General features: G+C 38.6%; 1 protein-coding gene across 1 annotated transcript in view; it reads right to left on the bottom strand.

The window, feature by feature from the left end:
• Positions 1-15,802, bottom strand: part of THSD7A (thrombospondin type 1 domain containing 7A) — a 399,001-nt gene that overhangs the window by 232,640 nt on the left and 150,559 nt on the right. Inside the window, exon 2 of the mRNA XM_036246730.1 lies at positions 3,259-4,090. Within this exon, the coding sequence (XP_036102623.1) occupies positions 3,259-4,090 (832 nt within the window). The remainder of the gene's footprint in view (positions 1-3,258; positions 4,091-15,802) is intronic.

Raw genomic sequence — 15,802 nt, 5'->3', positions numbered from 1 at the left:
CACACGGAGGCGGTGTCATTGGCTCGGCCCCTCAGAAAGTTCAGGCTCCTCAGAGATTTTGAGTTCATGAAAGCTGCAAAAACATAATGCTGCTCGAAGTTTCCTCCCTCAGATACATCTATTTTACCACATTGTCCAAACCTTCTCTGTCAGTTGTGGTTTGGGGCTGTGACAGTTTCTTATTATCATAAAAGAATGAACTTCCATTTGCATTTTTATTCTTATTGATTTTAGTCTGCTTAGAAAGTAGAAAGCAGGGCACATTTATCTTCTTTAACTTGGAAGTTCCAGCAGTAAGTTTGCTAAAATTACGTTTATTTGTCTATAAATTGCTTCCCCAATAGTCATAGGTTTATTTATCTAAATTCATTTAGTTATTGGTGTAAGATTTTTAGGCCACAGTCAATAATTTTTCATCCTCTTACATGGTAAAATTATCTCTCAATTTGATATAAGATATAACTTTAAATTTAATCACAGAGTCCATGATCTTGCTGTAGGACAATGAAAAGCTAAGAAAATTCTGGGACATGTGGAATGGGGAAACTGAGGCAGGAAAGTTAAACAAAGCCAAACAGCTTTGCAGGCTGCTTGTAGCAGGGCCTTATCTTGAGAACAAAGGGTTAGAACTTCTCCTCACAGAAGAACGCAGGAGAGGAGGGGAAGGGCGGGGGAGAGGGGGAGGAGGTATCAGAGACGCTTAGTGCAGCTCATCCTGACTTGTTAGAACAGCAGGGAGGTGGAGAAAGGAGGAGTATAAACAACAAAAGCCAGTACTTCCCATACATGTGGAAAAGTCATAACAAAGAAAAGGGGAGACTCTTAGAGTTAATCTGTACCAGGATATCTGGCAGAGGAATTTTTCTAAAAACTCGTAGACAGAGGGGTATATAAGGCAGAAACCCCTCGTCCCACCAGCTCTTCAGATTAGTTGGGAGCCTGTCTGCGCGTCACAAGCCAGATATATAGGTTTCCTTGCTTGGCTTCATTAGTAAATATGAATGCTTTAATTTTTTAATAAATTCACATCAAAACACAATCAAGGTCGCTCCTATAAATTCATTTATATGAGAAGACAAAGATCCAGGTTGAAGACAGCCTGCTCCCTCTGACTCAGGGGGCTGTCCAATCACACCTCTCTGGTGTCTGTGAGAGGGGCCTGTCACAATCTGTGGCCTTGTGTTTTGATGGTATTATCCATTTACTCTTCATTGTATTAGCTTCACTGATATGCCATGTTTGAGCAAAATTTAAGTCAAATTACACTAACACTTTAACTTTCCCAATCACAGATATTTATTCATGTATATTCTTATATATAATTCTTAAATAAGAAAAATGTTAATAACCAATTTGTTTAACATACTGTTTAACCTATGCCCTAATAAGTCATAGCATACATGCAACTATCATTTTATTAGAATAGTTAGATATGGTATTTCTGATAGACTATAAGCACCTGCTAAATGACCTACAGACTTTAAAGTATAATTTGTTTATTTCAAACAGCTACATGGGCATGTTAGGCTCATGCAGTGGTAGGTACTATCCTAACTACACTTTTAATTGAGTAGTCAACATTAAATTAAATGTCTACAGCATGTTAACCCAGTGACAGCAGAGACAACTCAAGTTGTCTTGGAGGCTCAAGAAATCAGTGGAATAGAACAGTCATAAAAGATAAAAGCAGTAACTGACTTGGAAATGCACGTGACTCAATCAGCAGTGAACACACACACACACACACACACACACACACACACAAGGAGTTGTAAGGAACCTGAATAGAGAAGGCAGGAGCACAAGCAGCCAATAGCAAGACCAAGAAAGAAGTTGGGCTGAGGACAGAATGGAGAAAGGGCTGAGAGAAAACAGAACTGTGTAAGTCCAAAGAGGAGAGGGAGTAGCAAATATCCTAAAAATAGTGACTAGAGCAATGCTATACTGAGATAAATTATTATCTTAGATAAGTCAACTGTTTACTTGTTTGTTTATTCATTGACTTACACTATATTCTGCACTAAAAAAAAGCTTCAAACTAGTTTTCAAAATCTGTAGAGAGCAAAATCACTAAACATGAACGAAGAAAAACAATGAGGGTGAGAAACAGACGAAGACAGTGGGGTGTGTTAGTAAACAACACTCATGTCACACAGTCCTATTTATGTTCCCAACAGCCAAAGCAAACAGGAAAATGTAATCTGTTACAAGGTTTCCAGGGGCCATAAGGAGAATACTCCAGCTGCTCATCAGAAGCACATGGGTTGAGACTTCAGTGAAATGCATCTTATGTGCTTTTAATTAAAGAACAGACGTGAGATGAAGTAGATGACATTTTCAATGTCATTTCTACAATATATATGATATAAAATTCTGAGTGATGTTACTATAATTTGTCTCAGTTCACTCCAAATCATAACTACATAAATATTTCAGAAAAGGCAATTATGTAAATGATCCACATAAGCCACTCCCCAGATGGTCTGGCCTATTCAAGAACAAAATTCAGAATATCCAAAGCACATCATATCCTTTAGATAATCCTCAATGAATAGTTTCACAACAAATAAATCACTCACGAGAAAGTCTCTCATAATATTGTCATTATCTATTCAGAAGTAATTTGACAAATAATTTCTGTCTAGAAAATGCAGCCAATTAATTACATGTTTTCTAAACTAGGGAACTCATGATTAAATACCATCTACTTACCTTAATGTCTGCTGATTTCCCTTTTTCTTCTCTGGGGAAAGTCATATCATTTTATAAAATGTGAAAGAGAATTATTCTTAGGAATAGCTCCCCGGGTTGTTGTTCAGACTTTGTTTATAGGGTAATTCTGAAAATGCTATAAACTTGGAGAGATTACAAGTGTGTCTTATTTTCAGTAAAATAAGTGTCTGAATTCAAAATCCCAAAACTCCAGCCTTCAAAAAAGGTTTTTGTTTTGTGTGTTTCCATTATGGGTGTAAACAGCGCTATTGACCTAAAGAAGCAGTATCAGATGTCAGAAAAGCTCTCATTTTGACACAGTGAAAATGAACTCAAGTTGTATAGTGCCTAAATGTGAGCAAAAGAGAAATAATGCCAGGAAACCCACAAAGCTTAAATGCCTGAAAGTGAAAAGTGTTACACTCGGGGTGGCTCATCACAGGCCGTGTGCATGTGACTTCCAGGATTTAGTGGAGCATGTCTGAAGGACTCTAGCCCACGGACTTGACAGAGAGACACGTGTAGTTAAAGGCAGTGAAATGTTACCTCAAATCAGCAGCTTGCCCCGTCTTGTTCATACATGTAACCTCTCTGGTCTGATAGCCAATCTGGATGTCCCAATATTTATTCTCTTGGCGACTCTGTCTGTTTCTATTTCTTTTTTTCTTAATCAGTTCCCGGGCCTCCGGATCCTTCACTCCTCTTCCCCGGTCCTTCTCCCGATCTTTATTCTTCCCCCGTCTCCTTGCCTGCCTGGCTGGTCTGGAGTGGGGCATGGAGCACGCGCTCCAGGGCCCCACGTGCAGGCTGTGCATGCTCTCCTCGGCTTCGCACGGGCTGGACTGGCACACCTGGAACTCCGTCAGGTTCGGGCAGCCGGAGCCCCCGAACTGGGGCGGCGCCACCACGTGCCGCGTGCGGTGCTGGAGGCCACTGCCGCACGTCTTGGAGCATTCAGACCAGGCGGAGAACTCGGACACGATGCAGTCCTGCTGGCAGGGGATGAGGCACGCCTGCTCCAGCAGCGGCTTGGGCTCAAAGTACTCGCAGATGATGTCCTCCGCGGGAACGTCCTTCTCCTTCTGCACGCACGTGATCTCTCGCACCTGGATGCCTTCCTCCCCCTTGACGCACTCCAGGGCTTTCTCCAGGCTCTTGGAGATCACCGGCTGACACGGATCCCAGGGCCCCAGCCTCCAGTCGTACAGCTCTTTGTGCCAGTCACAGACTTTGAAGCAGTGCTGCTGGTTGCTGGGCCTCTCGGCCTGCTTGCAGTTGGTGTGCAGCGTGGTCCAGCCTTCGGCGTGCGCGCACCACACGGCCCGGGTCTGCACGCCTCCGGGGCCGCAGTCATCGCCCATGCACCGGCCCCACGGACCTGAGGACGACACGGGAGTTAGTGCCACGAGAAGGAAACCACAGGGACGTCACGCTCCAGAAAGACATTTCGGGATCTAGCACATGAGGTCCCCTGAAGTGTGAGAAAGTAGGTCCCCGGACAGGGTTGGAAAGGGACCGTCTTCACTCTGGGTTGCGGAAGGCGAGCTGGGTCAGGGTCTGTGTCAGGTAACCGCTGGGACAAATTCCTCTGGGTCCTTCTGGGATTATTAAAAGCTCGCTTTTATTAATTTCCTTAACTTTAGGTTGTTAGCGAGCCCATGCTCATAAAGGACATCGGAGATTTGTCACAGTGAAAACCTATCCCTGCTCATAACCATGATCCATCTCAGTAACCGGGGAAGGAGAGGGACCCAGGTGAGGGACTTTCTCTCTCCCAGGCTTTTCTTTGCCCCAGAAATTAACTATTGAGCAGAATATGCTCTGTTCTGCCTCATTTCATAATGCACGGGGACTAAGAGTCTAATAGTTGTGTATGTGTGTGCTGACAGAAGTGTTTACATTCTGGTAACCAAAGTGAAATCTTCATTTATGCACATTCTACCTATAAATTGATCATTTTTCTCATCTCCCCAGTAACATTTAAAAATAGACAAAAAAATTTAAATTTACCTAAAAGACTATTGCAATTTTCTGAACAGTGAAGGGTTATTTGGAGTTGAATCAATCTATTCATTTCCTAGGTATGAACTGTTTGTATTTTGGAGTTGTTTTATGGGATACTTAAGTCAGGGGCTTTAGTGTGAAATGAGGGCCTTTAACCTTTGAATCCTTCTTAGCATAGATTAAAATCCTCTTACATCTGCATCTATTCTTTCTTTTTTTTTTTTTTTAAGGTAGATAATAGGATTTCAGAACATTAACAGAAACCTCAACTTATGAAAATGAGAATTATATTACTTTAAAATTTTAAAGAAATATAATGGTTACATAATTGCATGATTTTCAAAACGTGTTCCATGGAATTTGATAAATTATTTGATGTAGCCTAACACCATCTTTTTTTTTTTTTTTTTATCCTTACCTGAGGACATTTTTCCATTTCAGATAGAGTGGGAGGGAGAGAAAGGAAGAGAGAGAGAGAGAAACATCGATGTGAAGGGACACAGCGAGTGGCTGCCACCGCACGACCAACCAGGGCCGGGGACAAACTGCAACCGAGGTACGTGCCCTTAGCGGGAACCGAAACCGGGTCTCTCTGGACCGCAGGTCGATGCTCCAACCACTGAGCCAAACCGGCCAGGGCTAATGCCATCTTTAACAGGTCGCATGGAAAGGTACAGGCCAGCATACAGGGTTGGGCTCCAGGGGCCCCCAACCCCACCACACTGCACTCCTCCCTCCCTCATTGTTGCTTCTATAAGAAAAGTTCCATTATTATTATTTATTTTTATACATGTTGAGATTATGCAAAAGATTTTGTCTGACAAGATGTTTCTGTTGCCATAGAGTGAAAACCAGTAAATGAGGCCAACAGATTCCCTCTATGAATGAAAAGAACTGGCGGCAAGAAGAGGAAGTGATTTGCCAAGTTCACATCTTGAATGAATAACAAAACCATCCTTGATTTTGGATCCCAATTCTGACTTTTAGTTTCATGATTTATCCTAGATTTCAGAGCTCGAGACTTAGATACGCCTACATGAAATGAATAATCCACATAGAATAAAATATGAAGAATGTGCTTATTATGTTTAATATAAACATTTGTTTATTTATAAAGGAAAATGTTTGCATTTGATAATGTTAACTTCATTACAAATGGAATAATGGAGTTGTGAACAGAAAAGAGACAGACTGAAAATATTGTGCTAACTAATCATTATTGCATGAAAATAAGACTTGTACATTTGGCATACCCACGTCATTACTTCATAAATTTACTATGTGAAGAGTCATAAAGAGACTTACATTTACAAAAATAGTCTTCCCAGAGTGCTGATGTCAAAACTTTATGAGCTAAGAAAGTCAGTTGAGTTTGTTACATCTGTCCACATGTAATATCTAATATTTAATTTGTCAAAGAAAAATATACATAAATATATAAATATATAAATATATATATATATAAATATAAATATATATATATATAAATATAAATATATAAATATAAATATATATATATATATATACTCATAAATTTGTTGAAACTCTCTTAGAGATTTTGTGACTATTCAGTGTATGAATCACAGAACCTAGGACACTTCTCAATAAGGGAACATAGTAACAGGCATAAAATTTTAGAATCAATGCCCTGGCCAGTTTGGCTCAGCGGTTAGAGCGTCGGCATGCGGTCCAGAGAGACCCAGGTTCGGTTCGGCATGTACCTCAGTTGCAGTCTGTCCCTGGCCCTGGTTGGTCGTGTGGGTGGCAGCCACTCAATGTGTCCCTTTCATGTCGATGTTTCTCTCTCTCTCCCTCCCACTCTATCTGAACAAAAAATGGAAAAATGTCCTCAGGTGAGGATAAAAAATAAAAAAATTTAGAATTAATTCCACATATCTTTGATATTTATTCCTTTTCTCCACTGTGCTTGAACAAATCAGTAATCCTTATTTCCTAGCCTAAATAGAGCATATAAGGATACATTTATGCTGCCCTGGCTTGTGTGACTCAGTGGCTGGAGTGTTGGCCAGCACACCAAAGCATCTTGGGTTCAATTCCCTATCAAGGGCACATATCTAGGTTGCAGGTTAGACCCCTGGCACCAGTTGGTCGGGGTGTGTCTCTCTCACATTGATGTTTCTCTCTCTCTCTCCCCAATCCCTCCTTTTCACTCTCTCTTAAAAAAAAAAACAAATCAATGGAAAAAAAAATCCTCAGGTAAGGATTAACAAAAAAAAGAAAAGATAGGTTCATGTTGGACCCTCAAATTAGGAGTAAGCTATATGCCATTACATCTAAATTTCAAAATGTAAGTGCCTTGCATTAATTTAGAGTCTAAATTCCAGATGTAACTAAGGAGAACTTCTTGATATTTTATTGTTTTCTAATCTTTGATATTTTTTAAAATTTATTTTATTGTTGAGACGATTACAGATGTCCCCCATGTCCCCTCCTTTTAACTATGAAATTAGTCTGATGAATCAGATTAGGACTATTAAAAGTTAGTCTTTTATCCTCAAAGTAAGAATTTTAAAAATTTACAACTAATTGTAAATTCAGCACTAAAAAATACTTAATTGTACTTTTTAAGAAGGTTGTACTGTTATTAATGGTTGTGTTTAAACTAACTGATGAAAATTAATACTTTATTATAGAAATCTGAGTATACATAATACGAATTGACTTCAAGTCTGTATGTAATTTCTAAGTAAGAAAAACACACACGCCAAAAACAAAATCTCCAAAACTATGAAGCAGAACTATATAATACTAGCTAACTATTAAATTTGAAAATTATCCTAGATAAGAACTGGTAAAGATATTTAACTCTTATAAACCAAAATTCAGCAAAAACTTCAGGCTTAGTTCTAAGAGTTTGCAAAAATAAAAGTGACTGATGGCTACTCTGAAAATGACTCACGGGTTACCATCATCAAATCAGGGAGCGTTTCCACGTTTCTCACATCATGCTTATCATATTTCAATTAGTTTACTAAATGATTGTTTGCCAACTATCTGTCTGTCACAGTAGACTAACTCCGTGGCTTCATAAGACAGAACTTTACCTATCTTCTGCAATATTTGGTTTGATCACATCTTTTAATTTTCACAGCTGGCCTTAGAATAAATTTCTTCAATCATTTTGTTTAGAAAAGAGAACTTAGTTTGTTGATCTTAGTATCCAAGGTACTAGATGTTTGATGTCAAAGCCAGCAGAAAGAAATTGAGTTCAAGAAAACTTCTATGCTGTTCATGCACATTGATAACGAGTAAGCATTTTTAATGTTTACTTACGTAACTGGGAAGAGCATACATTCTGAATACAAATACAATTCAATTTTCATTCCAAAAACATCATCACAGATTCCTATTAACCATCTATTTAGAGATAACCCTGTTGGGTTTATTTTATTCCAAGTATATTTACATTGAGAATCAGAAGACAGGCAATCCTGAGAAAATTCCATGGAGATCTATAAAAGCACCCTCTAGGCTGAAGGAAGATAAAATGCATGAGGGCACCATCGAAAGTGGAGGTGGTAAAATAATCACAAGTGAACCTGAAGAAACCCATTCACTTTGCAGGTTTTAACTGCTGTCTTATCTTTTCATTGCACCTTGGGTATTACACGTGTCCAATTAACAGACCTTTTGAAAAATCAGATCTTTGCCACGGCACGCCTGATGAAGGGCTGTCTACTTCTTTCCTCCAGCAGTTTTAAAATAACCACACATTGAACAGAAAGGGGCCCACATATAAAATTACTCTTGACAGCTAAGAATTGTTAGCCCAATTAGCTACCATGTGTCATGGAGAACAAATGTTTCAAAGGGCAATCGGAAAGCATGATATGCAAACTCTACCAAGGAAAACACAAAGAAGTCCTCTCCGAGTACCATATGGGACTGTGATATTGAACTCCTATATCTCTGCCTAATGTTAAATTGTAGCCCTATGCCTCCTGTTACTAAGAGAGGGAAATGGTGCTGTTGGAAAGGTGGCGTGTGTTTGTTCACTTGCTTGTGTGTGGGGGGATGTTTGCTTTCTAACGAGAACAGAAAGAATTTCCATTTGCTTAAAACTTGCTTCACTTGTTGTTCTTGTTCACTATAACACAAAGGGAACTTGGAATCCAACTGCACAAGAAGAAGGATAGGCAGCTTTGTACTTAAGGTCTTGGAGAATATCCCTTTGTAAATGGAAATGTATTCCTGTACAGATTTGGAGGATTGTGTTCCTTCAGTATCATGCAAAACACTTCTAGGATGTAGGTCAAAAAATATATGTAGAACATTTAGCCTGACAGATTTTATGTAAATCAAGAAAGAAACACTGGATGTCTTATTCCAGTAAAAAAAAATTTAAATCAACTGTTTACATACCCCAAATATTTATGTAATTGATAGGCTCACAATAGAAATATTTTCCATTGGAACTTATGCAAGATTATGCAAAATTGTGATAACAACTTTAAATTAGTGCTACTTGGCTTAGTTTCCCATAGGCTAGTGCTTTAAATATCATTCTTAACTAACTTTCCAAAAATGTTGATAAAAATGATTTTTTAAAATTCCTGCCAAAGAGGGTTTTATAAACATGCCTATTCTCTTCATGTCATTCGAAACTCTCTTTATTTCAGTCTACAAAGGATGGCTTTTTAAATTTAAAATTAGTATTTTGCTCACCATATTCAACACTGACTCCTTCTAACACTGTTTTATATGTCAAGGGCATGAGAACAATATAAGGCTGAATCTATAAAAGGCCACATTATTGACAGGTGGCTAGCAACTGTTCCAAATAGCCTTATAAAAGATAAATACTATAAAAGGAGCATGAGGAAATTATGCGAACTACTTTCTGTCCTTGTGTGCTATAAAAGCCTCCAACGAGCCAGTTTCTTGTTAGACTAAATATGTTCGCATCATTCAGATGAGATGGTACATTTTCCCTCCTGGGTTTGGCTATGGAACAGCATGTTCTAGTTTGACAAGATGAAGGAGTGCACAGACGGCTTAGTAATACAGTAAATTTTGTCTCTTGAATGCTGCACACTATCCTATTTTAAAATTCACAGTTCACAGAATTTTTTTAAAAAAACTATTTGTTTTTACTCAAGCAAATTCATTGAGACAAAAAATAGAAATTACTGCTAATGAATAGGAACAAAAATTCCTCATAAATCCTGTAAACGACAAGTAAGTAGTCTTCACATTTTGGTGTCATCCTATTAGGCAATTAAAATATATATTTATACAAATTTGGGATTTGCTATAAATTGTTTTATAATTTGCTTTTTTATTTCACAGTATGTTATAAAAAATAATTCCATTTCAATAGATGTGGGCACCTCAGATGCAAACACAAGATTGAACCTACTAGACAGTCACTCAATTTCATTTGCTCTTTGTATTTACACAATTAGATCTATACCATAGTATGTTGTATTAATTTACCATGATGGATCTAACTGATATTCTATTTGTGAAAATTTAGGTGATTTTTTTTCTAATCGTTTACAATATTCTAAAGCTTGATACAATGAAAGAACATTCATTGTTGTGCAATGGTCAATGAATGTTTGTTCATTGTAGCATGCTTTAGAATGTTGTAATATTCTAAATTAATAATGTAATAAAAAGTTTTGCAAATTTTCAAGCTTTTGATGTAGCTAGTATTACAAAAATGCCCATCAAAATGTACCAGTTTGCCTTCCTACTGGCAATTTATGAATATATAGTTTTTCCTCAGATCTGCAGACTGCTATTTCTCCAGATGTGGGCTTCTACTAAGGGAATCTTAGGTGCTTATGTCCTCACAGCATCCATCCTCTGACTATTTTGACTGTAAAGATAATCTTTATTCCCTCAAATCAATCCTTTGTGCACTGTGGTCTCCAGAAAGACCTCGAACCTTCTGGAGAATTGATCATATCCTTCTCTTCTTCAACACTGCAACATAATTTTGTCTATTTTGCACTCATTTTTTTTCCTGGGGATAGAAGCAAACATGTGGGCTGTCTGTCTTGAAGTAGCCCCATAGATTACTTGAGTGCCTGGCATACTGTGCCATTCAATATCACACTAATTAATTTCATTACAAATATGCACTCTGTCTAGGGGACCCCTTTGTAAAGATTTATGAACACAAAAACAATTAAATGTTGAATATTTACCGTCATAAAGCAGTTTAAATCTTTTTTTTTTAAACAAAAGGGGAGCTTTTAAGTTTTAATTTAATTTTATTTAAATTTTAAATATACTTCTCAAATGAGAAATCATATGGGTGGGTAAGGAAAGATCACTCTGAAGTCAAGCTGAGCTTTCGTCTTCAATAAGTAATTAAACGTTAAGAGAAATTATGTTAAGAATATCAAATTAAATGTACAAAATGAGGACACGCTCTTTCAGTCTGAGGAGACACTGAAGAGGGATCAGTGACTGTGACAGTTGATCTTACAGTGGTCAAACACAGTAGCCATCTATTTTCAGGTCCTATTGTATTTGATATCTCTTAAGAAAATTACCTAACCTCTTTGAATCCTGGTTTTCCCTCTCTGTAAAATATAATATAAAATGTCATTAGATTCCATTATCTCATAACACTCTCTGAACCATAAGCTAAGCATCAATATTATGAGGTGTGGGTGTACAAAAAAACAAATTTCCTCCTAACCGTCTAAGTTATTCTAGCTGGGCTAATGATCACACTAACATGGGACCGATTAACAGGAGAAAATGTCCAAAATGTATCACCGATGTCTATTTGGGGGTGCCATAAAATATGAGACCCAAAAACTCGTCGTGCATTTGAGGTTTATATGTATTATGGACAAAGGAGAAGGGAAGCAGGGGTCAGGGGTTTCAAAGGGCAAGTAGCTAATTCACAGGCTGATGAGAAAGAGCAAACATGGTAAAAATCTTCTTGCTGGACAACCCAGAAACAGAGGGCAATCTAGTGAACACCTTTTTGTTAGGCTCCTCCATCGGCACATTTCATTCATATGCGCTAAGGTGAATTTGTTAAAGTCCCTTCCTGAAACACACACTACCTACCAGAGCACAGTAGTAAGTGAGGACATGGTGTGTGTGTGTGTGTGTGTGTGCGCATGTAAGATAAACTTTTTATTTTCCCCAAAGGTAAGTAATTCTCTGCTACAGATATCATGGCCTTGCTTCTCAATGCTCGGTGTCTATGCTGTGTGACTCTCTTATTAGGTCTAGCCAGAGATTTCACACGGCCATTTACCAATCAGAAATCTGTCTAACCACATCAGATCTGTGGGCCATTATGACCTGAATAGCTTAGCAGCTTGCACCACAGCCTGAACCTGCTGGAGAGGTCTCTAATGTGGGACCCATTCATACCTGGCAGACTTCCAAGTCAACCAGTAAGTAGACTGCAGCAATATTCCCAAGTGTGGCATGTGCTGCTTTCAGAATGGAAGAGGCTGTGACACAGCCTCCAGGACAGTCCCCGCTTCTTGGTGCTCATGCCTGTCTATAGTTCCCTCTCACACTGAATACAGAAGACCTATGAAACCACTAGGATATTGCAGAAATACTGATATGTAATGTACAAGTCTAGGTAGAAAAAAAAGAGATTGTAGCCTCTGACTTGCCTTCTCTTGGTTAATTCATTCTGCAAGAAATCAGCTGGGATGTCCTAAGGACACTCAAGCAGCCTTTTGGAAAGGACCTGAGACCTCCACATGCAGACATGTGGGTGGCCCATGATCTCCTTGGAAGCAGATCCTCCAGCCCAGTCGAGCCTTCAGATGATTGCAGGCCTGGCCAATGTCTTGCTCACGAGAGACCCTGACTCAAAGCTACCCAGCTTATCTGCTTCCACATTTCTGACACACAGAAACTGTACAGTAATAAAAATGCATTGGTTATAATCTGCTAAAATTTGAGGTAATTTGTTATGTAGCAATAGAGATCTTACACATATACCAGGAAGAGGTATCCCGCCATAACCAAAAACCTAAAATACGGGAGTGGCATTTTGGAACTGGGCAGCAGCCAGAAGAGCAATGAGAAAAGTCTTAGTAAAATGTCTTGAAAAGACCGTTAGAAGAAGCCTATGATGGCTGCCAGTCAGTACTTAAAGAGAAGTGGGGAGAATGTTATTGGGAACTCGAGGAAAGAGGATTCTGGTTATATCATGGCAGAAAGTTTAGCCATATTGTCACCAATAGTAAAGTGTAATACAGAAAATATACCTAATAAACTGGATGATCAAGATTTCTACACAGAGTGTGGAAGGTGCCACCTAATTTTCCTTATTAGGATCTCGAATACGTGCCACATCTTACTCACCAAATCCAACAAGCATGCCATGAATAAATATAACAGACCAATGTGATGTTCTGAGGAATGTCAAGATGACAAGGTCCCTGCTGAGGACATTTTGACAAAGTCAGATTGTTATATTGGCCTAGGATGACAGTGAGTGTGTGTGCTGTGCATTCCCCTGCAAACGCAAACAGCTCTGGATCTTTCTTACTACCTGGACTTGAGAAAAACACCTTTGCTAGATCAGAATCTCCCTACTAAGCGCCAAACACTGTGCTGATGTGTCGTAGTTTAGACATCACCTCTTCTGACAGCTGCAATTGGACCTCACACCTGATGAAGTTCACAGTAGCTTACTGTCGTCTTCTATGATCCATCCAGTTTTGACTTTTTTTTCAGGGACCATACCGGTCAGTTGGACAGGGATTTGATGTAGACCACCTTTCCTAAATCTTTTTTTTTTTTTTAACTTTTTTTGAGTGTGTTTTATTACTCCTCACTCAAAAATAATTTTTTTAGATAGAGGGGATGGGAAGAAGTGAGAAGGAGAAAGGGAGGGAGAGGGAGAGAAAGAGAGAAAGAGAGAGAGGAACATCCATGTGAGAGAGACACATCGATTGGTTGCCTCTTGCACGACCCCAACCAGGGCTCGGGATTGAACGCGCAACCCAGGTCCATGCCCTTGACCTGAAATCGAACCTGAGATCCTTCAGTCCATGGGCCAACGCTCTAACCACTGAGCCAAACCAGCCAGAGCTCTCCTGCATCTTTTGAATGTTTAATGTGGCACTGATTTGGGAATTACCTGGGGGATGTTTTATGCTAGAGCATTACTCAAAATGTGTCACTTCCTAGCTACAATTCATCTCAATCTCTCAAAAAGTCAGAGTCTTGGGTCCTCTCAGTAGAAAGCTACTGTATGTCAGCCAAGCACATGAGAAAGCGAAGCATTCATGCCCTTGCCCCTCTTCTCCACTGGTCAAGAATGGCCCCATGATCATTAACATAAACTCCCTCACAATCTCAAGCTGTGCCTGCGGGGGTGCATTTCTACACGTGTCTTGCATTACAGTGTCAGAGAAGCCCTGAGAAATGTAGGGTGTAGCCTGTTGCAAGGTGCAGTCAGTTTGCACCTGCATGAATCTGATTAAACCTGTGCCAAATTGGAAGTCATAGGGGTTGCTGGAGCTGGAGGTGGAGCCAGAGGATGTAAAATGGCACATCAATGGCATTCCATGCCCACCAAATGGGGAAGGTTTTTGTTCATTTTGTTTTCTTTTTAAAATGCCAAACTAAAGGCATCTATTTTTCTATGAACAATATACCTTCAGGACAAAATTGCTAAAGGCTGAAGATTTTTGAATTTTTATCATATTCATTTTATTCATTCAACAGATATGTAGTGTGAGCCTACACTGTGTATTAAGATAAGAAAGGACTACAAAAGGTGGAAACAAAACAAATATCCATCAATGGCTGCATGGATAAACAGTGTGGTGTAATGAAATTCTGATAGATGCTGCAACACAGATAAGTCTTAAAAACGTAGGCTAAGTGAGATAAGCTGGACATAAAAGGACAAATATTGTCTGATCCCACTTATATGATGTTCCTAGAGTGGTAAAAGTCATTGAAATAAAAAGGAGACTATCTCCAGAGGCTGAGTGGAGTGGGGCGTGAGGACTACTGCTTGATGGGGGCAGAGTTTCAGCTTGGGGTGATGAAGACCTTCTGGAGACGGGTACTGGTGATGATTTCACAACAATCTGAATGCACTTAGTACCACTGAATCGTTCACTTAAAAATGCTAAAATGGCAAACTTTGTATTTTACCATAGTAAAAAAAATAACTACAACTAACTTCAGTGAACATTTTTTTTATATATATTCATATCTATAATCTTCTGAAACCTAGAGAACCTTACTGGATCTAGCAACATGGTGCCGAGGTTCTAGGAAGTTACTGCCACGTTTAAAGCCTTGGAGATTCTTAAATTCCTTAGACCTAGAGCAATTTATTTGAGATTGTCAAAAAGGGAAGGGCCAATTATAGATCTGATAGACTTTTCCTTGTCTTATTAAACACTGAACAGAGAAAGAGTAGCTCAGAGATGCCACCATCATCATCTTAAATAGGTAGTTATCATTAGAAACAATATATTCCACACTCCTTTTCTGATGTCACATTGGTAACATCTACCTCAATAAATACAACATAGTTTTAGCCAATAATGTGAGATTATACATTTAATCTTCAGAAAATAAAAAAATTAAAATTAAATAGAAGTAATAAACTTTTGATGTCTGTGCTGTTGCCATGACACATCTAGAAACATGTTATTCTATGATCTTTAGGACATTTTTTTACCCATATTGTGGTTAAAAAATATGTACATATCTGTTTTTTTATAAAGCTCATTTTCAGGTATATAGTACATTTTAGTATTCCCTTGCAACAAATCGCTCCTGTAAAACAGAAGCAAAGTGGATTTCCCCCCTAATGTTATATAACAATAAAGTCAGAAAAAAAAAATCATGTTAATTTCTTCACTTCTGGCACTGGGTCAGGACAGGTTTCATTACAAGCACTTATAAAGGATAACAATAAATTCCGTTTTTATCTCCTAACTTAAAATAGACTATTATATACTTAAGAAACTGAGAAGTAGGACTTCTTTACAAGAGACTAGAAAGCCTTCCTTCATGGTCACCTTAAAATCCACATGCATTGCTGTATATTCTTATAGTCTCTATATAATTTCTATCCCACTAAATGCTGTAATTATAT

The sequence above is a fragment of the Molossus molossus genome, unplaced genomic scaffold (genome assembly GCF_014108415.1).
Source record: "Molossus molossus isolate mMolMol1 unplaced genomic scaffold, mMolMol1.p scaffold_m16_p_7, whole genome shotgun sequence".
Taxonomy (NCBI): domain Eukaryota; kingdom Metazoa; phylum Chordata; class Mammalia; order Chiroptera; family Molossidae; genus Molossus; species Molossus molossus.
Note: the sequence above shows the minus strand (reverse complement) of the source record. Positions and strands in the feature narration are given on the sequence as shown.